The 27,326-nt window shown below is 41.2% G+C and overlaps 1 protein-coding gene across 1 annotated transcript in view; it reads left to right on the top strand.

Moving 5' to 3' along the window:
- The window catches only part of plpp4 (phospholipid phosphatase 4), a 104,467-nt gene that overhangs the window by 18,892 nt on the left and 58,249 nt on the right, over positions 1-27,326 (top strand). The window contains exon 2 of the mRNA XM_088351320.1: positions 23,358-23,466. Within this exon, the coding sequence (XP_088207446.1) occupies positions 23,358-23,466 (109 nt within the window). The remainder of the gene's footprint in view (positions 1-23,357; positions 23,467-27,326) is intronic.

Below are 27,326 nucleotides of genomic sequence, written 5' to 3'. Positions count from 1 at the left end.
TTTCACATTTTAGTAGAGAGTAAAAATAGTAGAGTAGACATTTATGGACATCGATCTTGCCGGGTGATTAGGAGAGGACTGTACAAGAAACCCTCACAATGCCACAATGCACAAGCATCAAAGAACAGCAAAATAATTGGCTGACAATGATAATGATGTAAACAATGCATAATAGTCAAAACAACTAACAACGGTGATGCATGATTGTCAAAATATCAAACATGCATTCTATGCAATCTCCTTCGCAAGTGTTCAATATTAAAAACAGAATAAACTTATCGGATACGTAGGTGTCATTATTTCCCAAAAAGTCATGCGCTTCATGTAGCTGAATTTTGATGGGGTCAAACCTATTCTGGGTCTTAGGCTGTGTGTCTCAAAATCAGACATACCACTCATGGCGGCGCCCTCTGGCTGCGGCTGCATCGACTCGCTACAACGGGTCAGGTGTATCGACATTTCGTTCTGTGTACATTGTTACAAAGAATGACAATACAAAGGAAATTATTATTATTATTATTATTAGCTAATTTAGTCTTTGTGTAGGCTACTATTATGCGTTTGTTTTGTGTACCTAATGAAGTGTTGTATAGTACAGTAGATGAATTTGAAGTAAATTGTCTTGCAAACAATTGAATTTGAGTGTTGATAATGCATCCTTCATTTGAGAAAAAGGGTTTACAATAGTACTGTTTCTGAACTTTGATTCAAACAAGCCCTGATTTTAAAACTGTAGTCAGACTGGTATCTTTTCGTAACGGTGCATCTATTCATTTTCATCTCGTCTTATATAAGAACACACCTCACTATGGAACAGGGTCAACCACAGCTCAGCTCACTGAACTAAAAGACCTTTTGCAATTGCTTCAGAATCCAATCTAGCTGGGCTATCTTGCTGAATGAAACTTCTCACATTCTCAAATAACATCACAGCTGAATACTTTTCTGAAGGCTACATGAGTGTTTACGACCTGACGGTTAAGCGGTCTTAGCATTGGGCGAATCAAATCAAATTCTATGACATACTCCAGTTCTGCTGTTGACTTATTATGACTTTTGATCATATTGCAGCATAAGTTAGAGTAGTATAGCAGACAGTTCACGAACATCTTCTCAAGTTAAATAAAATAGAGTGCGAGTGGATGGCATGTGAGTCGAATGTTATTTTTTCTAAATTGTTATACATAAAAACTTTTATTGTTGGGTAGGATACCATAAACATCTTGGAGGTTAAACATTCCATGTCACGGTACTTACTGTCCTCTCCTCAAACTCAGTATTACCATTCTTATTTTAGAACTCTTCCATTCTCTCCTCCTTGCACACATACACATACTTTTTCATTAAGTTGCTGTCATTCTTGTCTTCCTCTCTTATCCATCATCTTGCTTTGTGCTTTTATCAGTATAAATTGAGATGTGGAGTTGATGAAAGAGGCCCCTTCCAATTACATATTACCTTGGTTCACAATGTCTCCTATATATAACTAGCACTACCGTATCTCCCTGGGAGCCTTCATATTATCTTTGATCCTTCATAAAGTGTGTGTTTGCTAAGACTCCTTATGACATGGATGTGCAAAATTCCCTTTTTGCACATTTTAAGCCTAATGATAAATATAGAAATCATTGACAAAATCACGAGAGAAAGAAAATGATGGATTCAACTTCTGTCACAAATTGGTTGTCCACATTTTACATGCGAGCAGAGTAGCAGACTATTACAGAGCAGATGTGAATAACCAGAGCCAAAGATATATCAGTTGATGTCAAAACAGCTTCTTTTGAAAAAATATTTCATTCTTTCTTTATTTTATTGGCGTCAAAGTTAAAGTTGTGAAGCTTGAAATTTTGAAAGCATGATTGAACCTATTTTAAATGTATGTAGCTCAAATTTTAGTTCTAACTGAAAAATGTTTAAATATCTCATCTCATCTCATTAGCCGTACCGCTTATCCTCATTAGGGTCGCGGGGGGGCTGGAGCCCATCCCAGTCATCTTCGGGCAGTGGGCAGGGGACACCCTGAACTGGTTGCCAGCCAATCGCAGGGCACACAGGGACAGACAACTCACTCGCTCATTCACACCTAGGGACAATTTGGACCGGCCAATTCACCTGAAATGCATGTTTTTGTAACGTGGGAGGAAACCGGAGTGCCCGGAGGAAACCCACGCAAGCACGGGGAGAACATACAAACTCCGCACAGAAAGTCTGGAGCTGGATTTGAACCCACGACAGGTTCCCATGACATGAACTGTGCCGCACAAGCGCTAACCACTGCGCCGCCGTGCTGCCCTGTTTAAATATTATTATATGTAAATTATAATGATGCAGAAAGTTAAAGAAGCAAAGCCACTGATTTCATCGTTGAGCTAAACATTGCTTCGCATTGGTCTCCTGATAGTCGTTATAATATGGAAAGCACAATTTTTGACACTTCCAGTGAAAGCCTGCAAATATCTGTAGCACGAAGGGAAAACAGATGGTTACACAGGATGTGATGACAGCTGTTGCACAGCAACACAGTTATAAAAAATGAAATAAAATCAGGGATAATTTATGGCTTTATAGGAATACGAAAAAAAAACAACTTATTAAATAGTGTAGCCCACCGAAATATTCTGTTAGGGTGATACATTATCTGGAAAAGTTTAACATTTGACATGCAGTAAAACCACATTCTAAAAGAGGCTAAATCTTCTTTACAAAGTCAGAGTGTGTGCATGCATGCGCAAGGGTAGTTATTAGCCTTGGGTGCAGTTATTTGCTCGATTCAACACTTGACCTTTATGATCGATGAAATCCTGAATTTAAATAAAGGAAAAATCTCAGATTTTTATCATGCTGGTTTCGCTATTGATATTTTCCAAGATAGATAATGACCATGACAGCAATGAGAAATGTCAACCTGCTGTGTGTCCCTTTCATATCTGCCTCAGTGAGAAAACCTTATTTTCAGGAGTCAAAGTGTATCCTCATGTAAAAACGCCATAGTGATAGAATGCAATTCATATTAGTCAAACTCAAATATTCAAAGTGGGGTGCGTCGTTTAAGGTGTCCTTAAAAGGTTTGAAATTGCATGTTTTCACTATTATTACACCTGCCTTCTTCCAGTATGTGGACTGCAACACCAGGAGTAATGGGACTTATGCAAACAGAGAGGAGATGATTTCTCCCTCATGCCATGAGGCTCTTTAACTCCACCCGGGGGAGCAAAAGCCCACATTAAACCCCAACGCCAAATTTGCATATTACCCTATTTTTATTACAGTGTCTATATTTCTGAACACTATTTGAATGTTCTTCATTCCACATGTTATATTGGGTATTTTTGTATTCTATATCTCTTATCTTATTTTTTAAAACAAGGACACATAAGACATAAATGTCTTTCTGTGTCTGTCTGTCCGTCTATCATTTGTTAACAATGCCCAACTGAGTTCAAAGAGCTTTTATGTAAATCTTTAACATGCCTTTCTGCTTTTATCTTACCTTATCATCTGTGTTCTGGACATGCAGGTAGAGGGCCGGGTGGTCACAGTTTTCTTTTTTTCCAGGATGAAAACGGTGAATGTAAGAAATGGACTGTTTCTAATACAGTCTAAAAGCCAACCCAAACCCTTCAAAGATGATAAAAGAAGAGTTTATTAGACCGCGTCTAAGGTAGACATGCGCAAGCATGCGCCATACAAGCAGCCTGACAGAGGCTGCAATGATCGTTTTAGCCACGAGATGGCATCAGCAAGTAGAATATTTTGAAGTTACGGACACAGATTTTAATAAACTTTGACTCTTTCCCCACTAGACACTTTTTGAAAAGAGGATCTGCCTCTGCCAGATGATTTCGAGCATATTGACTGATATTTAAAGGCCTACACAACATTGTGTGTTAGGACTATTTAAAAACACATACTACCTGATTAAATATTTGACTCCCGGCTTTCACCAAGAAAAAAAGTATTTGCGTAATCTGTCATTGAAAATAGGTTGGTTCAGCAATATCTTAAAGCAAAATTCAGCTGCTTCATCCATATCATCAGTTTTGGAGTCATTGCCATCAGTGCTCACAATTGTAGATTAATTTCCGCAAAGTTGCTTTCATGATCTACTTTTGAATTTTATTTTCTCAGTCACATCATTCAAGCCATTGATCTTATTTTCTCTTTTTTACTATTTCTACTTTTGGCTCAAGGTGATTTTCACAGAAACAAAGGCATTACTACAGACTTAATGGCTGGAGTAGGTCAGCACAGACCAACTCTGGCTTAAACGATGGTGATGGTATTGATCCACCATTTTAAATCAGCAAAGGTACTTGACAGCACACAACCAACGTCCGTAGCCATGTGTCGTTCAAACAATAAAACTGAATAATCTCAGTCTTTCCTTTTGTGACATCACAAACGCATATAACAGTTTACTTAAAGATGGGAACTAATGTTTACTCAAGAATTATTTTCTTTTCATGGGGTCCTTTAAGGATCTCAGTGTTGATCCTTAATATTTTTTTGTGACATCATGGCATAGTGTGTGTGTTTGTGCATGCATGTCCTCCTGAGTGTATGTGTTTGTGTGCATTTGTGCTCTTCAGCATATGTCTTCGTAGAACTTCGGCCATTCCTGCAAATTCTCAACTCTGGAGGAAACCCACGCAGGCACAGGGGAGAACATACAATCCCTGCACAGTAACCCTAGTAGCTAGATTTGAACCCATGACCTCAGAACTGTGCCGCAGACGCACTAACCACTCATCCGCCATGCCGATCACAATTACAAGAATTATGTAAATTAAAAAAAACAAAAGACATCAAAAGGATATTGACACATTTTGCAAAATTTCAGATCGTTAGTATGAAGATGGTCAGAGATGTAATAACTAACAAGACCTCTAGAAATTAGCATTTTAAATTTGCAGTGTTTATTTGGAGGGAGGGGCGGCTACGGCTGCTGGGTGATTAGTGCGCAGCCCCATGGTGCGCAGGTTCAGGGTTTAAGTTTAACTTCCGCAGCCTCCCCTGTGTGGAGTTTGCATGTTCTCCCTGTGCCTGTGTGGGTTTCCTCTGGGCATCCCGATTTTCTCCCACACTCGCAAAAACATGCCAGTTTTATTGGCCGGTCCAAATTGTCACTAGGTGTGAGTGAGCGAGTGAGTTGTCTGTCTCCGTGTGCTCTGGCAACCAGTTCAGGGTGTCCCTTGCCCACTGCCCAGCTGGGATGGGCTCAGAGCCCCCCATAACCCTACTGAGGATAAGTGGTGCAGATAATGGATGGATGGATTAATTCCAAGGCAGTTTATTTTCATACCTGATTATTTTTTCCCACTGTAAGTGTTCAAGCAAAATGAGTCAGGAGAACTGATAAGCCGGTTAACTTCTGACTGCACCGTTATCTGTAAATTGAAAAAATCTCTCCATTCATTTCTCAAACTATCACTGCATTATGACGAAATGACTGGGGGCAAAGGCAAAGGGGATGATTTTTGCCAATGTATGTTACAGCGAGAGAAGTCATTTTTATCTCTGATGAAACAGATGGTCAGCTCAGTTATTCCGTTTCCTAAACACAGATTCTCCTTTTTCTGTGACCAAATACTAGCAATAACTGAGCATGAGAACAGAGTGTTAAAAAGTGGTGACACTGTTGCGAGGCAGCTTCACAGCGTGACTTTTGGACTGTTGTGCACTTCCTTCTTTTCACTGAACCTGTTGATTAAATTAGAATTTCAATGAGAGCTCTGGGATTTTCAATCCCCATTTCGACCTTTTAATGGAATGCCTATGAATTAAACACAAGTGCTCAACTTCTAATTTATTGCAAATCATAATATAATATAAGCAGCAACATAATTTCAGCACAGCCGCAAATTTACAATACTATAACATATTAAACCAATAAAATAAAACTCTGAGCACAATTTCATTTGTTGTCATCAAATTCTAGATTGCAAGTCTTAACATATTATATTGAAGCTCGACCACTAGTCAATCTAAATGAAGCCACTATACCATGTACAGTATTAACAGAGATACTAAATACTACAATCCATCCATATTGTACTACACCATTTAGTTTTTTATGTCAACGACGAAAATTGAAACAAAAATGTAATCCTGTTTAATTTCTCTCCATTATTTGGTGCTCTTGGTTTCAATGCAAAGGCTAGCTCAATCCCCATTACTGCATCTTTAGACAAAGAGTGTTCTCTAGAGCAGGGGTTGGGAACCTATGGCTCATGAGCCAGATATGTCCCTATACATGAGTACATATGGCTCGGAGATAAAATGCTTCTCATGCACATTTTCTTCTGTAGAGTTCCAATTAAGATAAGCGCTAAGACGAGTTGTGTACGTTCATAGTTGAAGCAATGCTGTCAAATAGTCAAGTCAGTCCAGTATATAAATGGCACAATCTAAGTTTACAGTAAGGTGTCAAACCATCAGACCCACTTTTGGCTATACGTTGCTAAGGAATCCTTTATATGGAAGCACATTAAATAAAGCATGTTGACTATTGAGACACTTTATGATAAAAACCTACATAACAGATTATAAACACACAACAACTTCAGTCAAGCATACAGAGCAATTTGATTGGGAAAGCAGTGGAGGTGGGCAGATCTCTGCACACACAGCACGCTCGCCTCTTACACGCGCCCATTGCGCTGAATACAAATACATCCGTGAACTTACGTTTGCAGGTTTTTTGTGACAATTTTACAAAAGAACTCTGCTTACACCTTTTTTTAAAACCATTATTAAAAAATCAAATGAAATAAAAAGAATGAGCCTCAACGATCTTAAGTAACTGTGAGAGGGAGACAAGTTTGAATGGGTCCATTTGTTGATATGGGAGACAGGCTCATTATTAATTCATAAATCTAATTAGATCATCTAACGTTACACAGTGAAATAATACCTTTTGTCAGGGGAGCGTTTTTTTCCGGTTTTGCTGAATTTTGTCTTAAAATATGTGGTATGGCCCTCTTAAAAGAATTTGAATATTTTGCTATTATGGCTCTTTGGGTCAAAAAGGTTTTGGACCCCTGATCTAGAGGAATCAATCACTATCAGTCAAGTCAAGTCAAGTCATTTTTATTTGTATAGCCCTTAATCACAAAGAATCTCAAAGGGCTTTACAGGATTACGCAGACTATTTTTTCAGATTATTATTACAACATCCCCTGATCTGGAACCAACATGAGGGCAAGGAAAAACTCAAAAAACCTCAACATGAGGAAAATGAAAAAACCTTGAGAAGGGACCGCACATGAGGTATCCCCCTTCCAGGATTACCAGACAGCAGAGAATGTTGCAATCGCAAATAATACAGAGATATTGTCCACGAAAAGTTTAGGTTATACATATGCTATAGAGTAGAAGTGAGTTTTAAGCTTAGATTTAAACATATCCACTGAGGTTGCATACCGGATCTCAGGGGGAAGCGCATTCCACAGCACCGGTGCCCGGATAGAGAACACTCTCGAACCAGCGGAACACTTCTTGGCTCTTGGGATCACCAGAAGACCGGCGCTCTCAGAACGAAGGCTTCGGACCGGAACATAGGGGGAAATCAGATCTGAAAGATATGAGGGGTCAAGTCCATGTATGATTTTGTATAATACTAACAGAACCTTGAAATCCCATCTTAGGCTAACAGGGAGCCAATGCAGGTTAGCCAAAATCGGGGTGATGTGATCGGACTTTTTTGTCCTAGTTAAAAGCCTCGCTGCGGCATTTCGTACCAGCTGAAGACTCTTGATTCTGGTCATCAAAAGACCGGAGAGTAGTGCATTACAGTAATCGATAACACGAGTTGTCCATTGCTATTTACATTTCTATCACAAAAGTAATTGACAATTACAAATACAGTTATATTTTAAATGTATACCATAAAGTTATCACTACTTTTGTTGTTTGCAGTTTTTTTGGGTGATAACATTGTCTAGGAACCACTTTCAACCTAAGATGGTGCTCTTAAATGATAGTAGGAAAGAGGATGGACTGGCTGAGCATGTCTCCAGATCTAAATCCAATAGAACATCTTTGAGGCATCCTCAAGCGGAAGGTAGGGAAGCACAAAATCTTGAATATCCTCCTCTCTTCTCTCTCTCTTATTGCTCCAGCGAAGGTCGGGGGGTCCCGTCCCTGTGCGTTGAGCCGACCAGATGAACCAGGTTTTTCCAATGCTGGCGGTCTTGTGCCAGCTGTTCTGCATCCTCTACGGCAACTCCGTGTTGTTGGAGGTCGCCCGCAACGACGTCGAGCCATCGAATGCGGGGTTTCCCTCGTGGTCGTCTCCAGCCTGCGGCCTTTGGGTCAAACTGGAGAATGGCTCGTGTCGGATGGTCTGGTGGTAGACGAAGGACATGGCCAAACCAGCGGGTGCGGCGTTGTGCGACCAAGGAAGATGCTTGGGGCTGGCACGTGCGGGCTCTGAGCTCTTTATTGGAGACTCGCTGGGGCCACCTGATGTTCTCGATGGTTCTGAGAGCCCTGCTATCAAAACCATCGATTCTTGTGGCCAGGGTGTCGTTCAGGGGCCATGTTTCTGAGCCATAAAGCAGGATAGGGAGTACGGCGAGGTTGTAAATGCGGAGCTTCGTCTTGCGTGCGATGGTCTGGTGCCGCCAGAGTGGTTTCCAGAGAGACTGCAGAGCAGATGCTGCCAGGGCTCTTCTGCGGAGAATCTCTGGTTTTAGGTCCCCATTGTCTGTCACCATGGACCCCAGATATACAAAGCTCTTGACAGGCTCTACGATGTCGCCACCAATTTGGATGGGAGGTGGATCTGGTCCATCACCGACATACATGAACTTGGTTTTCGTCCAACTCACTTGCAGGCCAAGCCGCGCTGCCTCTTCGCTGTAAATGCCCAGAGCGTCTCTCAGCTGGCTGTAGGAAGTGCTGAGAATGATGGTGTCGTCAGCATACTCCAGGTCAGTCAGGTGGTAGTTGCCGAAAGACACTCCGGGGATGCGCTCACTAACCCTGAACATCAGATGGTCGATGATGCAATTAAAAAGGTCGGGAGCAGCCACACAGCCTTGGCGAACGCCGCTGGAGATAGCAAACCAGTCGGAGTCAATGCCGTTGATACGGACACAGCTCTCTGTGTTGCTGTAGAGCAGCTTGAACAGGGCTATGATCTTGGGTGGTGCTCTGAGAGCTTGGAGGATGTTCCACAGTGAAGAGTGGCAGACGGTGTCAAAGGCGGCCTTCAGATCAATGAATCCGATATACAGATGGCGATCTTTACGGAATTCACGGGTCTTTTCTATCAGCAAACGGACGGCAGAGATGTGGTCCGTTGTGGAGCGGTTGGGCATAAAGCCAGCCTGCTGGGGACGGCGGCAGCTTCTGATTGCTGGAAGGGCACGGCTGAGCAAGATCCTGGTAAAGACCTTGCCCGGGATGGAGAGTAAGGTTATGCCTCTGTGGTTTCCACAGACAAGCCTGTCGCCCTTGCATTTCCAGAAGGGCAAGATGACTCCTCTGGTCCAGTCGGTGGGCAGCTGCTCCGATTCCCACACCTGGTTGAATAGGCGGGTTAGCCACTCCACCATGCCATCACCGCCGGCCTTGAGCATCTCGCCGGTAATGGCACAGATGCCGGGGGCTTTCTTGGTGTTCAGCTTCTTCAGAGCAGCTCTCACTTCCTCGGGTGTTACAGGGTCTGTGCAGCAGGTGTCGTTAGGAGGTGCTGTGCTCGCAGCCCCTAGGAGGGTGGGATCAGCCGGGATGGTGCTGTGCTGCAAGAGGAGGCTAAAGTGCTCCTTCCAGCGCTCGAGGCAGTTGGCTTCTGTCATGATGAGGTTGCCGTCTGAGTCCTTTACCAGGGCTGTCTTTATGTGTGGGCCGCTACGGGCTTGGCGTAGTAGACTGAATACGCGGCTCATGTTGTTGTTGTTGGCCGCGGACTCAAGCTGTTGGGCTTCTGCCTGCCAAAACCTCTCCCTATCTTCAGCAATGGCCACATTGCGCAGGCGATTCAGTCTCCGATACTCTGTGAGGTCGCCTCGGAGTCGGGCCTCACGCCGCTGGTCTATGATGTTTAGTGTCCTCTCTGATATCCAGGGCTTTCTCGGGGAGGATCGCGGGCGTCCGAGGACATTGTGAGCAGACTGGAGGACACTTTCCTTGAAGGCCGCCCAGTCTGTCAGCTTGTCAGGAGCCAGGGTATCAAGAGAGCGGCGGATGGAGCAACTGAAGTCTCTGGCGATGTTGGGGTCGCTGAGTCGGGAGGAGTCGGGGCGAGGCAGAGTCTTGTGCTGGTTGGCTCGGAGCTTTAGCTTGAGCTGGGCCACCAGCAGACGATGGTCTGTGTTGCCAAGCTGTGCTCCTCTGAACACCCGGCAGTTGGTTACAAACGACTTCCAGCGTCGTGATATCAGGATGTGGTCCAATGCCTTCCTGGTTCTGCCATCTGGGCTGTACCACGTCCAGTGATGGATGCATTTCCGGGGAAACCAGGTGTCAGCAACACAAAGGTTGTTTTGGTGGCAGAGGAGGAGGAGGCGGTTGCCATTGTCGTTTGTTGTGCTGTCAACGAAGGTGGTGCCGACAGGTGAGCCGGGGGACCGATCATTGCTGGATAGAGTGGCGTTGGCATCAGTGAGGATGATGGTGACGTCGTGTGGTGGGGCTTGGTTGACAGCCTGGTGGAGTTGGTCAAAGAACGCGTCCTTCGCATCCTCATCAGCGACATCGGTGGGGGCGTAGGCGACGATCACTGTCATCTTGCCGTGATGGTGGAGGAATCGAGCAGACAGTAGTCTGTCGCTTATTGGTGTCCAGCTGATGAGGGACCTCCGGAGGGCTTTTGGAATGGCAAGAGCCACACCGTAAAGGCCGGTCCGACTCTCGGGGCCACTCCAGATGTAGCAATGGTTGCCAGCTGTTGTTTCACCATTGCCTTGCCATCGTACTTCACAGAGCCCTGCCATGGTGATGTTATAGCGACAGAGCTCTCGGGACAGCAGGGTGGCAGCTCCGGGGCAAAGGAGTGTCTGGACATTCCAGGTGGCGACACGGGTCTTATGACGAAGATCGATCCGTACTCGTTGGTCGGGGGCAGGCTGGGGTCCGTTACCGTGTTGGTCAGTCCGGCTTCTTTCTCTGGTCAGTTTCGTAACAAAGTGTGTTTCTCCTGGGTGAGTTGTTAGCCCTCCGCAGGATAGTCGGTTGGTGGGGCTGCCACCTCACAGCGTACCGACACGCTGGGGTCTTTGTTTGTCTGGAACCTACCCCGGAGACCGGCCCGCCATGGGTGACCCTACCAGGGGCAAGCTCCCGACGGTATCGCTCTCCAGGGTCACTGGAACACGCAAGCCCCCTCGCCGCATCAAGGCCAGACCCATCCGAGGGGGAATATCCTCCAGCTCAGTCATAATACCCTCCAGCCCAGTCATGTTGTTATGGAGGAGTGGAAGAGCATTCCAGTGGCAATTTGTAAGGCTCTGGTAAAATACATGACCAGGAGGATCAAAATAGTTCTGCTCAATCACGGTGACCACACAAATATTGAACTTCAGGAACTTTTACTTAAGGGTTTACTCACTTTTGTTACGAGGGATTTAACTACTAATGGAAATATTGAGGGTTTTATCAGGGGAACAATAAATTCACTCTGCTATATAAGCTTTGCAAACTAGATTTCATAGTGTCTAATGTTTCTTCAGTGTTGTTCAATCAAACATTATGATGAAATGTGAGGGGTGTACTGTATGCTATCCATAAAAAATACATATTTTAAAAAATGGTAATAATTGATTTTCAAATGACTTAGAGTCTAATATAGTGACCATGACTGTGAGTCAGGCATCATGAACCTCGTTTTGCTCTTTTTTTTCTTCCGTTACAGTTGTTTCTAGAATAGAAGCGTGAGTTATACAATATTGTCAAAGTGTAATTTTAATTTGATGGTGTTTCTTAAATGAGCAATGAGTTTCTGAGATGCAATTATTGTTATGTCCTGTCTCAAGTGCACTCGTGCAAGGTTTACCAGCTGTAAAGTAAAAAACATCAAATAGTTAAGCCAACCATAATGGTTTGTGGCATATATCATTTAAGATGCCATAGATACAATTTCAGACAAAGTATTCTAACATTCATCCATTCATTACCAGCACCGCTTATCCTCAGTAGACTCGAGGGTGTGCTGGAGTGGACAGTGGGCTCATTCACACCAAGGGACAATTAGAACCATCCAATTGACCTGAAATGCATGTTTTTGGAATGTGGGAGGAAACCGGAGTGCCCGTAGGAAGCCCACGCAAGCACAGGGAGAACATGCAAACTCCGCACAGGAATGCTGATAGCTGGATGTGATTCCATGACCTCAGAATTTTGCCGCAGACGCGCTAACCACTCAGCCACCGTGCAACCCCAGTATTACAACAATCTTTTAAAACGTTGAGTATATCCGAATCACGGATTTAATGCACGTATTTTTCCTGATCATAAAGCCTTGAATTGTGTAAGAGACTATAATCTTGTGGCTGCTCGCCAAATATGCACACTTTTATTCACACACAAAAAAAACTCAAACTAATACGACAGATAGTTGTGGAATAATTCTGTCCCTAGTTCTAATAAATGCCCTGCCGGGTGCAGCTGGCAACATGAGACCTTGAGTCAAATATGCAGTGTTGACCTTTGTAAATATCTGCCCGACCACTGTGATGTCTTAAACAGAAACCAATGTGCATCAGCTGTGGGAGCGGATGAAGATCTGCTTGAGAAAAAATCCACTGTGTGCTCAAGTATGGAGCTGATTTGAAAATAAGCTAATGAGGATAAACCAACCCATTTGCTGGGCTGTAATGAAGATGAACAGGAAATCTTTCTGGGTCTGAAAAGGTCACGTGAAATGAATCCACCTGCTATGGAAATCCATGCTGAATAACGTATGGCATATTATGCAATACCACAATTTCAGTTTCTAATTTCCTCTTAATCAAATAGTGTAAAATGGATAACATCTGTGTTTTTGCCATGGTTTTTGCTACAATAGCTAAAAACAGTTATGATTAACCAAGCTCTAATTAATTTGATTAGTTAACGATACCAGCCATATAAATGTCAAGCAATAAGAGTTGCTTCTGTTAAACTGCTAAAACTTAATTTACAGTTTGTGTACAATCTGCATTTGAGAATTGAAATATGTGAGTGTTGAAAATAGACTATTACATGTTAGTTAATCTTGTTAAAATCTCACATAATTGGTAGCAGTGTTGGGTGTGTTACTGAAAAAAAGTAATTAGTTACAATCACTGGTTACTTCATTTAAAAAGTAATTTTGTTATCCGCCAGATTACTGAAGCCCAAAAATAGCGTAGTACTCTGAAAATAACTATAGAAACCAATTACCGTAAATGCTCACATTGGAAGGCAAGCCTCTTTCTCGCCGTATTATTATTTTTTCTGTTCGTGGAGGATTAGCAGGGCGTGCACTTACTTTAACTCAAGTAATTATTACGATGGCTGCTTTTTACTATTACTTGAGTCATTTTTTTTTTAAAGGAACAGTACTTTTACTTGTGTAATGCCACGTCAGGGCTGAAGTTATATTATACAGAAAACTTTGTCGTAAAGAACATGCTTACCAAATTATCAGTTTAACTCCAAATCAGTAAATTCAAATACATTTTCATCCTCTGTCTCATGGTAGAAGATGCGCTTCCTCTTTCCACCTCTGCGTGGCTTACACCAGACGTCATTTCAGCTACTCGCCAATAGCTTACAACCTTTACAAACTTCCTGTTTTTTGGCCAAATATTTCACGTTTTGCATTTTGTAATCTGCAGAATATGATTTTCTTTTCGGTTCCATTTTGTTCAGTTTCATTTCGCTGCACTTTGCCGAAATTCACACCTGGACGCCAAAGTGTTCATTTTGGCGCTGTATTTTGAAGGGCACTCTTGATTTAAGGGAGTCAGCCTGAAGTAAACCCGAAGCTGTGTACTTCTGCCGAAATACACACTTAAGCGCTGAAGTAAAGCTTCGGGTTTATTTCGGGCTGACTTCCTCAGATCAAGTTTGCTTTCGCGTGAGTTCGGGTTAATATATCTGCAAACCGGGTCAGGTCGGGCTTTTTTAGGCCCCATCTCGCTCTAACTTACCTGAAAGCTTAAACCTGCTTAGAAATAGCCACATAGTAAAATAAATAGAAGAAAACATGTCCACCTACTTGTGGAAGCGGTGAACCCTTTATATTTCTTGGCTTGTGCGATCTCAAGCGTTTTCATGCTAACGTGGGCGAGACACTCAATATCCATTTTTTCTTTTGGCTACAAGCCACTCAAAAACGTCCTTCTGCATTTCAGGGTAATGTTCATGATGCTTTCTTTTTTTTCCAGGCATGGTGTATGGCAAGAATAATTGTACAATTAAAAAGACCAAAATTATTTTAATGTAAAATCTGTGCCTACCTTTGCCTGATTGATTTAGTTTGTTTCTGTGTAAACCACACCTCCTCACGCACTGCCTTCTATTCACTACTAGTCACTAAACACACAACCAAACGTGTGCATATAAGCAGACTTCCTGATTCTAGTATTTTACCGCTTAGATGTAAGCATATACAGTCGGGAGAAAATTCAACGTTCTTGTACCTTGTGCTCGAATCGGCATCACAAAAACTATTCAGTGTTTTTTTTTTTTGTAGCTAGATACAAACACGCCTATGCTGCTCTGTTGCTGTTATTATTATGTTACTGGCAGATACAGGGTTGTATGCTACTTTCTGTGCGAAGGAGGAACGGTCAGGAAATAGAAGACATTGTAATTTATCATCATGTTCTAACAAAAGTTGAATTACATCATTTTATACAAAACGTGTTACGGTACGCAAGTTACTCCCAACACTGATTAGTAGTACTGGTACGATTTCTGCCTGGCCACATTTCAGACCTATTCAAAAATAGCACTTCTACCATATACATGGATTTACAACTGAGCTTTCCAAACAACTTGGCAGTTTTTCTTTTAACTACTAGATCCATGATGTTCCAGAGCCTACATAAGCCATTAGGCTTTCTTTTGTAAACAGAGCAAACAAAGCTGATATAACAGGACAAAGTGCTCCCCAGGTAGCCGGCAGGCAGAGATGAGTTAATGCTTGTTGGTGTTTACGGCCATCTTTGGGGCCCATTTCTCAATTTTGATCAGTTCTACTATCACACTGACTTTTTTTCTTTTTGTTGCCAAGCCATATTTTAGCAATTGAATTACTTTTTACAGGGCTGGTAGGCTTTCCTGTTTCCTCTTATGTCTGTGTAGTTACAATTATTTATCAGCTAGGCGGGCGGCTGCCAATGTGTGGTTGTAAATGTCATGACCAATTGAAGTACCATCATTACTTATAAAAATGCATTCAATGATGTCCCATTGCAACATTAAGGGAAGGCTAACATATTTCTTAGCTGTAATTGATGCCAACCCGCCTGCTTTCAAGGCAGCTTTTAAATTGAAATGGTGAACGAATTTCGACGAAGGACGAGGACTATAATCAGACTCAAGGATAAAATTAATGTGGGAAGTCGTTAAAGAGTGTGTGAAGTGTATTCAAGACTTTATTTAAAAATGTCTTGTTAGGGAAGAGAATTAAGCTTGATCTAAAATTGAATCTCCAGCCAAGGGAACTCATCTGAGACTGAGGATTTGTTAGAGGGTATTGGGTACAAATTCTCAGAAAACTTCCTTGAAAAGTAATGGGTTTTTTTTTCACAAATGAAAATATGACCAATTCTTATCTCAATGGTTTTGAGGGACAATTGTGCATACTTCGACTTAAGTAAATTTCCATGATAAGGCAGGATTAAATCAGCAAAAAGATCTTATAACCATCTACAGGAAAAAGTTGTTTCTTTTCGCCCCTGACCTCTTTTTTCATGATGTGCTTAATAAATGTAGAAGTATCGCACTTAAGTTTACATAGAAATACTCTAATCTTTGCACTGTATAATTTACGCTCAGAGATTAAGTTGTTCATTGCAAAATCTTCCAATGATTGCTAACTTTATGATGTATAGACCCATTTTCTGAGTTTCACCAAAGATTACATCTATGAAATACAGCTGAACCGAGGCAGAAAGCGTCTTGTAACATCTGAAAAAACTATCATTGTCAAATTGTCACACAGAAGAGCAGTTTCAGCGACAGACTGCTGTCACTGTCTTGTACTACGGACAGACTGAAGAGATCTTTTCTTTCTCATGCCATGAGGCTCTTTAACTCTACCCGGCAGAGTAAAAGCCCACAGTAAACCACACCACCTACATTGCATATTACTGAATCTTATTGCAATATGTATTCTGTGTAGCACTATTTAGTTATTCTATATAACACGCTACAGTGGGTATTTGCACGTCCACTGGGTATTTGTATATTGTATTCTTTTTGCTTTATTATTGTATTGTTCTCAGCTCAGGGATGCTGCTGGAAATGTGAATTTCCCTTCGGGGATGAATAAAGTATCTATCTATCTATCTATCTATCTATGTATCTATCTATTCAAAGGGGATTTGTGTTCAACAATGGGATACCAGCTGAACGGAGGCAGAAAGCATTGCAGTATCTTGTAAATAACATGTAAATAAAAAAAAACAATCACTGTCACATGCTAAGGGGATTTGTGTTCAACAGTTGGTTATCTAGCTTTATTTAGTAGAGATGCTTATTTTAACACGGGATTATTATATTAAATAATACACCTTATGGTGCAACCTGGACACATCATCAGTGACTCTCCGAGGGTCATCGGGTGTTTTTGGTCACCCTCGCCTAGGTGACCCAGCAGAAGGTGATCAATCCCCTGACTTGTGTCCAGTTAACGCACTACACCACACCGCCCCCCTCCAACCAGAGCCAGCGTGAAGCCTTTTTAGCTGTTCCAAAGATGTTTATGGCTTTTCGCCTATGCAGTCCACAAATACCAAGGAGCCCGAGAACACAGTGTAAGGACCTGCCTGCAAAGCCCCTGAAGCCCACCTCAATAGGCTCGCAGCAGGCCCCTCACCCGTTCCTTCGCAATTCAGCCACCAGATCGGCGTACTTTGCCCTCTTCCTTTCCTGCATTTCATCGAAAACTCATCTCAATGAGCACCACCTGCTTGCAGGCTCTAGACATCAGCACCATGTCTGGCCGGAGTGTTGTAGCTGCAATTATGTCTGGGAATCACAAGTACTTCCCTATGTCCTCCAGGAGCTGCCAGTCCTATGCAATAGTGAGCAGCCCCCCCTGGGTCATCTTGGAGGAAACAAAGGAAAGTCCGCGCTGGGTTTTATGTTGTTGCTTGCTGGTGTTGATGCCAGTGCAGATTTTGTCTATTATTGCCCGCAGGACTTAGTTGTGGCGCCACCTATACCTGCCACCTCCCATGGGCTCTGAGCAACAGCTGAGGATGTCTTCTAATTATCCTATTTTCTGACAAAGCAGACACACAGGTAAATCTATCAGGCCTCAGGTGAACGGGTTGACAGGGCTTGTGAGGACATCACACACTGATTTGACCAGGATTTGAAGTGGTGTGGCTCTGCTTTCCCAAAGTTTGGTCCAGGTGATCTTCAAGCCAGCAATGTGCTTCCACTTTGTCCTCCTTGCCTGCTCATGTGCACCACTCTGCTACAGCGCTCCTTGTCCGGGATAAGCTATCGCCTTTTCCATCAGTTGGTTCTGCTGTAGCATAGTTTAAGGTTGTTACCCAGCCCGGCCCGGCCTGTAGCTACAGTTCCTGCAGTTTTGCTTAGGCCAGTCTACTGCCTCTAGCCACACCATTTCCTCCCGGTTCGGACCTCCACTCCTGTGGAATCTTGGTAGAGCAGGACTTTCCTGGCCCGGGAAACCTTCGATTCTTCCGTCAGACTGCTAAAGGGGAGTTGCAGCTTGGTGTTGAGCCCAAACAGGGCAATGTTGCTTAGGTTCCGTGGCAGGCCTAGCCACCTTTGCAGAGTTGGGCTAATATTCCTCTCAAAGCTCTCCACGGTGGTGGAGAGAGAGAATAAGGCTGTGAGTCAATGGATGTTTACTTACGTGTGTGACCATGTACAGACAATACAATCTAACCCTGGCGATTTTGCTGTGGTACTGTTCAGGTACACTTGGATCTTTTTTCAGTTTCAGCAATAGTTGTTCACATTGGTTTGCAATTTTTTTTCCAACTTATTCAATGCCAGATGTTTCTCTCAACTGGGGAGAGAGGTTTTTGCCATTTTCCCGCTTTTTGGAGGTCTACAAATAATGTAGTTTTGTAGCTAAATAGGCAAAAGACATATTATAAGAAAGATTGAACCATCATTTTTCGTGAGAAAAAAAAACTAAAAAAAAACTTAAAAAAAATCTTTCTAGATCCCATCATTATCTAGTAAACAAGTGTTAAAAATTGCTAAGTTTCCTCAAAATAAAAATAATTCTGAAAAAAAACAGCTTTGCGTAAAAGGATGCATTTCAAGAAAAACTTTCATTTTGGTGCCTTTTTTTTTCTATGCTTGATACCTCAGTGCATAGTACTAGTCTGTTTATTCGTATCCTGAAAAAAAAAACGGACCTCGATGTAATTTTTTCTCAGTTCGCTTGTAACCTGTAAAATTCATATGTAGAGGCGTTTGTGAGTAAAGGTATGCTTATCTTAATAAAGTCAATCTTCTACCAGTTGCGTGTGACCCTTAATCTGAGGATTGATCTTCAAGCTTTCCTCGACAAACTTTTTCTTGCATTGTCTCTCGAGCAAATGTTGGGTTTGAATTCTATATATGGCTGTCTATCAGGAAGTTTCTGTTACCTGACAGGAATTTGGGAACTATAATCCATTGAATTTTATGAAGACACAAGTGTTGTGAATGAAGATATGAGTGATTTTCTTTTTTCAGTCAGTTGACGTGACAGCTTTCCATTAACACAAGGGCACTTTGCTTGCAAAATAACATTTTATTGCAAGAACATTGGAAGATGCATGAACCTTTTGGCGCCCGATGTTTTTGACGATGTGTTGACACAATTTTGATCACCATGGCGATCACGTTCATGCAGGCATGCTGGAAAGTTCATCCCTCTCTGACCAAATGATGACAATGGAACTTGGTCATCTTTTCTTGAAAAAAATGCGATCTGTTACTCCTTGTCCATATCTCGCGACTCTCATAACACAGCTTCACTAAACCTACCTGCCCTATGGAGCTGCCTACACACACTAATTCGCTGGAGACAGGAAGTTGGGCTTTCTTGATTTGTGGGCAAGATATGAATAAAGACACTCCTTCTATCTAATGGTGATTTATCGTACTGAAATAATTTCCAGAGGCTTGATACTCACCAATAAGCACTGCCAAACCCTTTATTATGTTTTTATTTTTAAATAAAACAGGAAAAATGTATTTATACGTTTTGCACTCATTCTGATAACATGCTTATTGAATGAGCTTGTATTTCTGTCCAGTTTTCTATAACAACATCTTTAAGAAAATACATACATTTTCATTACTGTATACATATTACAATGTTTTTTTTGGTATCATTAGGGTTGGCAATTTGATCTACCTTTTAATTGGGCTTTGCAGTTATTTGCTGTGTTCAAAAATAAAGAAGTGTCAGGTTCTGGACGGTTGCCATGGCGCCCAGCTGGCACCGCCCCTTGACACCGGCTGACTCACATTTTCTGATTACTCCTGTGGGTAGTTAAACGTGCACTTTTGAACTGCGCTTTGCCTAATCGTTGTTGAAAACTTGTTCATACTTGTTAATACCGGTTTATACTTGTTGGACTATGTTTCACTGCGGTGTAACATTCTGAGACATTCCTGCAAGTTCTGATTAATTCTGGAAATTCCTCATTTGTAGTTTTGCCTGTGTTTTACCTGTTTTGTTTTTTTGGTCTGGTCCGTTTGTGTTTTGGACAACTTTTCTTTCTCAATTAAAGTGTGAGGACGTCTACGCAAATGAGTTCCTACTTCCTGTTTCCCGACACGTTTCATGACAAGAAGAACAAATAGAAGATTATATCTCTTTAGCTGCCTTAGGGGAGTCACTCTCAAACACATTAAGACACCACCTGAATTTTAGATAAGCCTTATAGAATGGCATGTGGGCTGATTTCGCGATTTAATAACCTGAAGGGCGTGCGCGTGAGTGGGAGGGATGCTATTGCTCTGTATCTTTTTTATTTTTTTATTTCATGCACTTTAAAAACATCCGTTCCCGCTAATGTCTCAACAAAGGTGCTGTGGATAGCACAGTCTTGAAAATGGGGTAATTAATGAAGCATACGTTGTGCCACTAATGGAGTGACAGAACGACATAATTGGTCAACTTGTGTTTGCAGGATAACTACTGCACTACAATGTCGTGCTTTTCTGATCTTTCACAGTGTGGATTTTTTAAAAGGTTTTCAAGTTTGGTGTTTGGAGAAATAATTAAAGTATACATTAGTACAGGGGTCACCAACCCTTTGAAGCTGAGAGCTACTTTTTGTTACTATTTTGATATACAATTCTAATAAAAAAAACAACAACCTTATTTTATTACCAGGTTGTAAATTTTAAACGTTAGTCATCTACTAAAATGTAATTTCAGTTAGATATCAAATTAACTAGAAAATTGCAATGCCCCATCACTGGTGTGCTTTTTTAAAAACCTGTCCGTAGGCTACTCAGGTATTCTTAGGGGGCCACCTAGTGCCAGCATTGTTTCTTCATCTTTAATTTAACAAAAAACAAAACATGCACTCAATACAAATGCCTGTATACAAATTTGGTAGGGTCACTTGCATTGGGTCTGGAATGCCTTTCTTTTAACCAAATGCATATTTATGCATAATACAATATTGGACATCTTGGATTTTCCTTTTTACATAATCTAAAATTGTCAGTTAATGTTCACTACCTAAAATTGGTGGGGACATGATGAGGGATACATTTAGAATGGCAGCACGGCGGCTGACTGGTTAGCGCGTCCGTGGCAAAGTTCTGAGGTCATCAGATCGAACATTCCTGTTTGGAGTTTCTATGTTCTAACTAGGCTTGTGTGGGTTTCCTCCGGGCTTTCTGGTTTCCTCTCACATTCTAAAAAGCATGTCAGGTTAATTGGCCAGTTCAAATTGTCCCTAAGTGTAAATGAGCGAGTGAATTGTCTGTCTCTGGGTGCTCTGGCTACCAGTTCAGGGTGTCCCCTTCCCACTGCCCGAAGATGGGCTCCAGCCACCCGCGACCCAAGTGAGGATAAGCGTTGCAGCTAATGAATGAACGGATTTAAAATGGCATAATAACTAAATTAATCAGCCCTTCCAGCAAAATGTTTTATCAGCTTACCACTTTGGATGTTCTTCATTGTCAACCACTACAAACTAGAATAGCTTTAACATACTGTGCGTTTGCCAAAATGTCTGAAAGAAAAACAATTGAGCATTTTTTCCGTTCCCTACCCTTATTGTTGTGAATGGGTCTGTTTGACTCAATGATCCAAATGGGTTTTATGCACTTTTCGTTGTCATCCATAACAAATAGTTGAGGGACCATAACTGATCAAGAGCTTTGGGTCATAAACAAAACATCAAGATCCCGGATACAGGCGACTGAAATGAGTTCTTGAGCTCCTCAGTCAGAGTTGAGCCCCTGTTTCTCCTTGCGATCGGAATAAGCTCAGGCATCTGATTAGGATGCCTTCCTAGTCAGGCCCTGGGGACAACTCAAGACGTGTTGGAGAAATTATTTATCCCGGTTGGCCCTGGAATCCCCAACGAACGAATTGTAGGGAAGCAAAATTTTTCCACACATCTGTAGTTGCTGCCTGAGGCTGCAGACCCTGGAAAAACAATAGCTGGCAGGATGGGTTTTTTGTTCTTTAACCAATAAAATGTTTCGTCATGTGTCAAAAATAACAAAAAAGTTGTTAAGTTACAAAAGTTTAGTTATTTATTACAGTAGCCTATGACAGTAAATTAGACTTTCATGGCTCTAAATGTTACTGTTCTTATAGATCTGATTGATTTAAAATGATTTAAGTTCCACAGTAACTAAATGTCAATAACACCGTCCAAGGCAGTATCGCATTTATTTCAGAAGTGACAAATGTTCTTGCCAAAGCTATGCGTTGCTGTATTTATACCTTTAACATTGTTTTTTGTGGCTCCTGTGTTATGAAAAATTTACGATGGCCACAAAACAACTGTATTTACTGCATTCTTCTGAAGAAGGTATGCTGCCGACTTGTTCTGAAATGAGGTGACATCAAACCTTTGAGAAGTCAAAGCAAACAAGGTTGACGACGTCATATCAACAGTGTTGGGCGTCTTACAGAAAAACAGAAATTGGTTACTAGTTACTTCATTAAAATATCACTCAGATTTCCCAGATTACTGACACCAAAAAGTAGCGCATTTCTCTGAAAGTAACTATCAAGTTACAAATTACTGTATACACTCACATAGAAGCCAAACCCTAAACTGATTTGAAATTGCTACATAATAAAAGAAATAGAAGAAAAGGTGTGCACGTGTGGAAAAAGTAAATCTTCATATTTTCTGGCTTTGGCAATCTTGAGAATGTGCAAACTAACACTTAACCGAGACACTCCATATCACTGTTGTCCCTGTGTTTCAAACCACTCAAAGATCTCCTTCTATATTTCTGGGTACTGTACAAGACGTTTTTTTTTTTTCCATGGCAGCTGTATTGCAAAAATACTTCTACAAATAAAATAACACTAAATAATAACATTGAGCACAGTTTTACTGTAAATTCTGTGCTTAAGTTTGCCCCATTAATTGAGTTGTTTTATTTTTCCAATATAAGCGACGCCCCAATGCTGCCAACCATTTACGATTGGTGACACACAACCAAATATGCATATATATATATAAAAAAAAAATATATATATATATATATATATATATATATATATATATATTTAAGCTGATCCCCTGAATTGAGTATTTTATTTTATAGTTGTAAATTTGGCTTAGATGTGAGTAAATACAGGGAGAATATCTGCATCAGGTGAAATTCAGCAACCTTGTACTCTGTGCCTGAGACGGCAACACCATAACTGCTGAATTATTCAGCAATAGGAAAACAACGTTTCATTATCTGCATTTTATTAGTAATGCAGTAACACTCCATGGAGTTACGACAGCTGAGTTACTAAGATTTATTAATAACGCGTTACAGTACTTGTTACAGAAAAAAGTAATTGTGTTCCTCTGTCCCAACACTGCATATCAATGGGTCACCCAGGGGTATCCTTCCAAGTGTCCCCCTTCAGTGGGAGGGTAAGGGAGAAGGGCATTGCGTGAATTACTTGTAGTTACTCGAAAGCTAAAATTCCCATTATTTAAATGTTTCAATGGTGTTTTGTTTTTTTTCTGCAGATTCACCGAATTCCTGGAACCTTTTGAACGAGTCATTCAACCCGAGGAGCTGTGGCTCTATAAGAACCCCTTGGTTGAGTCCGATCATATTCCCAAAAGGGTCATGTTCGTAAGTACCCCCTGTATGATGATTCATTCTTTTATGTTCCCAGCTTGATTGCAGCCATATAACTGGTCATTATTTCTATGTAGCTGGACCGCTTTCTCCGTTTAATTCTTACTAATTTGTGCAGCGGCGAAATCCTTCACTTTGGATGATTAATGCTGTGAAAACTCATCTTTTTGTGGTTAGGCTGAGGCTGGCTTAAGCTGATTAATATTCGAGGGGTGTTTGAAAACGGTGCTTATTATCCTTCCATTGTGAATAAAGAGTGCCCTGAGCATTCTATGGCTGCAATCAATACCGTTCACACTCAATGCTGAGCAAATGCACTAACATTCGGTGACCAATCTTGTTGGTGACAACCAATGGATTAACTCCGACACTATACGAATCTCTAACTTCGTCACTTACTTTTTCATGCTCTTTTTCTCTCTTTTAATGTGGCCATGAGTGTCAAAAGTCAAACTATGTGCTTTCTTGTGCTTCCCTTTTAAGAGGGCAGAAATCGGTCCTTGCAAGCATCTAGGAAATAGTTTTTCTCAGACTGTTTCATGACATCTTATTCCACTGTCAGACTTCAACAACAACTCTGCTTTGCAGGCAGCCGGCTTTGGTTCAAGATTTATTTCGTCGTCTTAGTGGCCCCGTGAACTTTAAGTGCCGTTTTCAAAGTGAATTTCGCATTTAAAGAAGACTGCTTGCAAACATTCAGGTTTGCATGCCCTGATTGACAACCTCTCTATTTCAAACTCACATTGAGTTTGTTTGTGAAAGCCATTCATTAATTGTGATACAGCTATAGATGGCTACAGGGTTCAAAGCGTGGAGGAAAAAGTTGGAAAATTACAGTATTACAAAAATGAGGTCTTAAACCAACCATTTATGATGGAAAAATGCGTTATAGTATATCTTCAGCAAGCCATTTAAGATATCTTTTGATGTTTTAATTAATAATCATGGTAACAGGGTTTTTAGATCAGTAGATTATTTTGTACACAAGGTCTCGATGATTTATCTTCATTCTCTATCAAAATTAGCTCACTAATTCTGGGTCAATGTGATTTTCTAGTAAAATGCTTTTCATGGTGGTTGACATTTAGCCCTACTTCCAAGAATTTACCCGGTTATAATGTAACAACATAGGAATTACTTAATAGGTTGTTAGTTTAGAAATGCATATCAAACTGGGTGCCTTTTGCACTAATTAGTAATTAGCTCTTATCAACCGTACAGATATTTTAAAATGACCTTATAAAGACGGACCAAAAACATTTACTTTTGAGTCAAAAAGGAATGTTTTAATTCCCACACAACAGTAACTATGTATTCAAAGTTTGACATTAAATGCCAAAATTATGTTTCATCTGTTAAATACACTTATGCTGGGGCAGTCTTCCCAATACACACAATACAAAAAACAGGTTTTTAAAGGACCGTTTTAATGGACAGTTTTTGTGTTGACCTACAGGTATTAGTGCTTGCATTATGGACATTTGTACAGTTTTGTGGCTAGCTTGTAAGTTAAAGTCACTCTGAAACCTATTTTTTTTTTTCAGACTGGTGGAAGAATTATGTTTTCATTTTTATATCCTAAGCATTTTTCAAATTGCCCGTAAGTCATTCCCTCTTGCCCGAAGCACAAAACCTTTATAGGTACTTTAAGATGAGCTGTACTTTTTTTCTCTTTTCATGACAGTCCTAAAAATACTCTTTTAATATGCATTTTAGATATTAAGTTATGGATGGCAGAAAACTTTCTACAGCTCAATTGGGACAAAACAGAGGTTTTAGTCATTGGTCCTTAAAGTCAGGGATAGAAACGTTTACCAATACTATCAGTTTTTAGACTCATAGATTGCATTAAAAACGTGGGCGTTATTTTCTATTCTTAACTCAATTTTATTCCACATGTCAAAAATATTCCTACATTTTTTTTTCATCGTATCAAGAATATACCCAATGTCCGCCCATTTGTCTCTTAGGCAAACACTGAGGTATGTTTTCATATATTCTCGATTAGTTTATTGTAATGCCCTGCTCTCCTGTCTTCCCAAAAAGAGCATTGCTAGCTTGCAGCGGTTACAAATTGCAGCAGCACGGGTGCTTACGGGAACCGGGAGGAGGGATCACATTATACCAGATTTTGCTCCCTGTGCATTTCAGGATGAATTGTAAGGTGCAAAAGCAAGTTTTTAAATGTCTTAATGGTCTTAATGGGCCATCATATCTGTCTGATTTGCTTTTATTATATCACTCTCTGAGGTCCTCTGACAGCGGCTTGTTGACTGTTCCCTGGGTGAGAATCAAAATCTACGGCGAGGCAGCATTTTAGCCTCTTTGGTCCTCACCTATAGAACAGTCTGCCGGAGAACATAAAGTCTGCAGGGACCCTTGCTATTTCTAAGACCCACTTTTCAATATGGCTTTTGCTTAATCATTTTTATTTGGTGTAGATCCGTTTAACTACTAATCTTTTACTTTCTTCAAGTCAAGTCATGTTTATTTGTATAGCCCTTAATCACAAAGGCCTGCACAGACCACAAATTATTGCAAACCACAGACTATTATTACAACATCCCCTGATCTAAAACCTACATGAGGGCAAGGAAAAGCTCAAAAACCTCAACATGAGGAAATTGAAGAAATCTTGATAAGGGACCGCACAGGAGGTGATTGCCCCTTCCAGGATGACCAGGCTGCAATGGATGTTGCAACAACATATAATACACAAATATTTTAACATAATACATTGGTTATTCATTAGCTATAGAGTAGACATGTGTGTTAAGCGTAGAATTAAACAGTTAAGTCAAGTCAAGTCATTTTTATTTGTATAGCCCTAAATCACGAAGAGTCTCAAAGGGCTTCACAGATTGTTACACTATATTACACAAACTATTTTCAACCGACAAGAGGAGTAGGTTATTCGTATGCAATGGAGTAGAAGTGAGTTTTAAGTTTAGATTTAAACATTTCCAATGAGGTTGCAGATCGAATCTCAGGGGGAAGAGCATTCCACAGCACCGGTGCCCGGATGGAGAACGCTCTCGAACCAGCAGAAGACTTCTTTGCTCTCGGGATCATCAGAAGACCAGCACTCTCAGATCGTAGGCTTCGGACCGGGACATAGTGGCAGATCAGATCTGAAAGATAAGAGGGAGCAAGTCCATGTATGATTTTGTACAATACTAAGAGAACTTTGAAGTCACATCTTTGGCTAACTGGGAGCCAATGCAGGTTAGCCAAAATCGGTGTTATGTGATCGTACTTTTTTGTCCTGGTTAAGAGCCTCGCTGCGGCATTTTGTACTAGCTGAAGAGACTTGATTCTGGACTTCGGGAGACCGGAGAGTAGTGCATTGCAGTAATCGAGACGGGAGGTAACAAATGCATGAATTATTGTTTCCGCATCAGACTGAGACAGTATTGAACGGATTTTAGCAATGTTGCGAAGATGGAAGAAGGCAGTTCTAGTCATTTGCTTTACATGCATCTCAAAGGATAGATCAGGGTCAAATATGACACCTAAATTTTTAACTGAGTCACTCTGTGTGATGTGACATTTGTCAATGTTCACAGCAGTTTTTGAGAATAAGTCCCGGCATTTAGAAGGACCAATGACTAACATTTCAGTCTTTTCAGAGTTAAGACGCAAGAAATTGAGTGACATCCACTCTTTTATCTCAGTGAGACAGGCCTCCAAATTTCCACAGTTTAGTGTGGAAGATTCCTCCAACGGAAGATATAGTTGAGTGTCGTCTGCATAGCAATGGAAGCTGATATTGTACTTGCGAATAATATCACCTAATGGAAGCATGTAAATGTTGAAAAGGAGGGGGCCGAGCACTGAACCCTGCGGAACACCGC

Source organism: Urocampus carinirostris, chromosome 13, assembly GCF_059441175.1.
Source record: "Urocampus carinirostris isolate Australia breed hairy pipefish chromosome 13, RoL_Ucar_1.0, whole genome shotgun sequence".
Classification (NCBI taxonomy): Eukaryota; Metazoa; Chordata; class Actinopteri; order Syngnathiformes; family Syngnathidae; genus Urocampus; species Urocampus carinirostris.
Note: the sequence above shows the minus strand (reverse complement) of the source record. Positions and strands in the feature narration are given on the sequence as shown.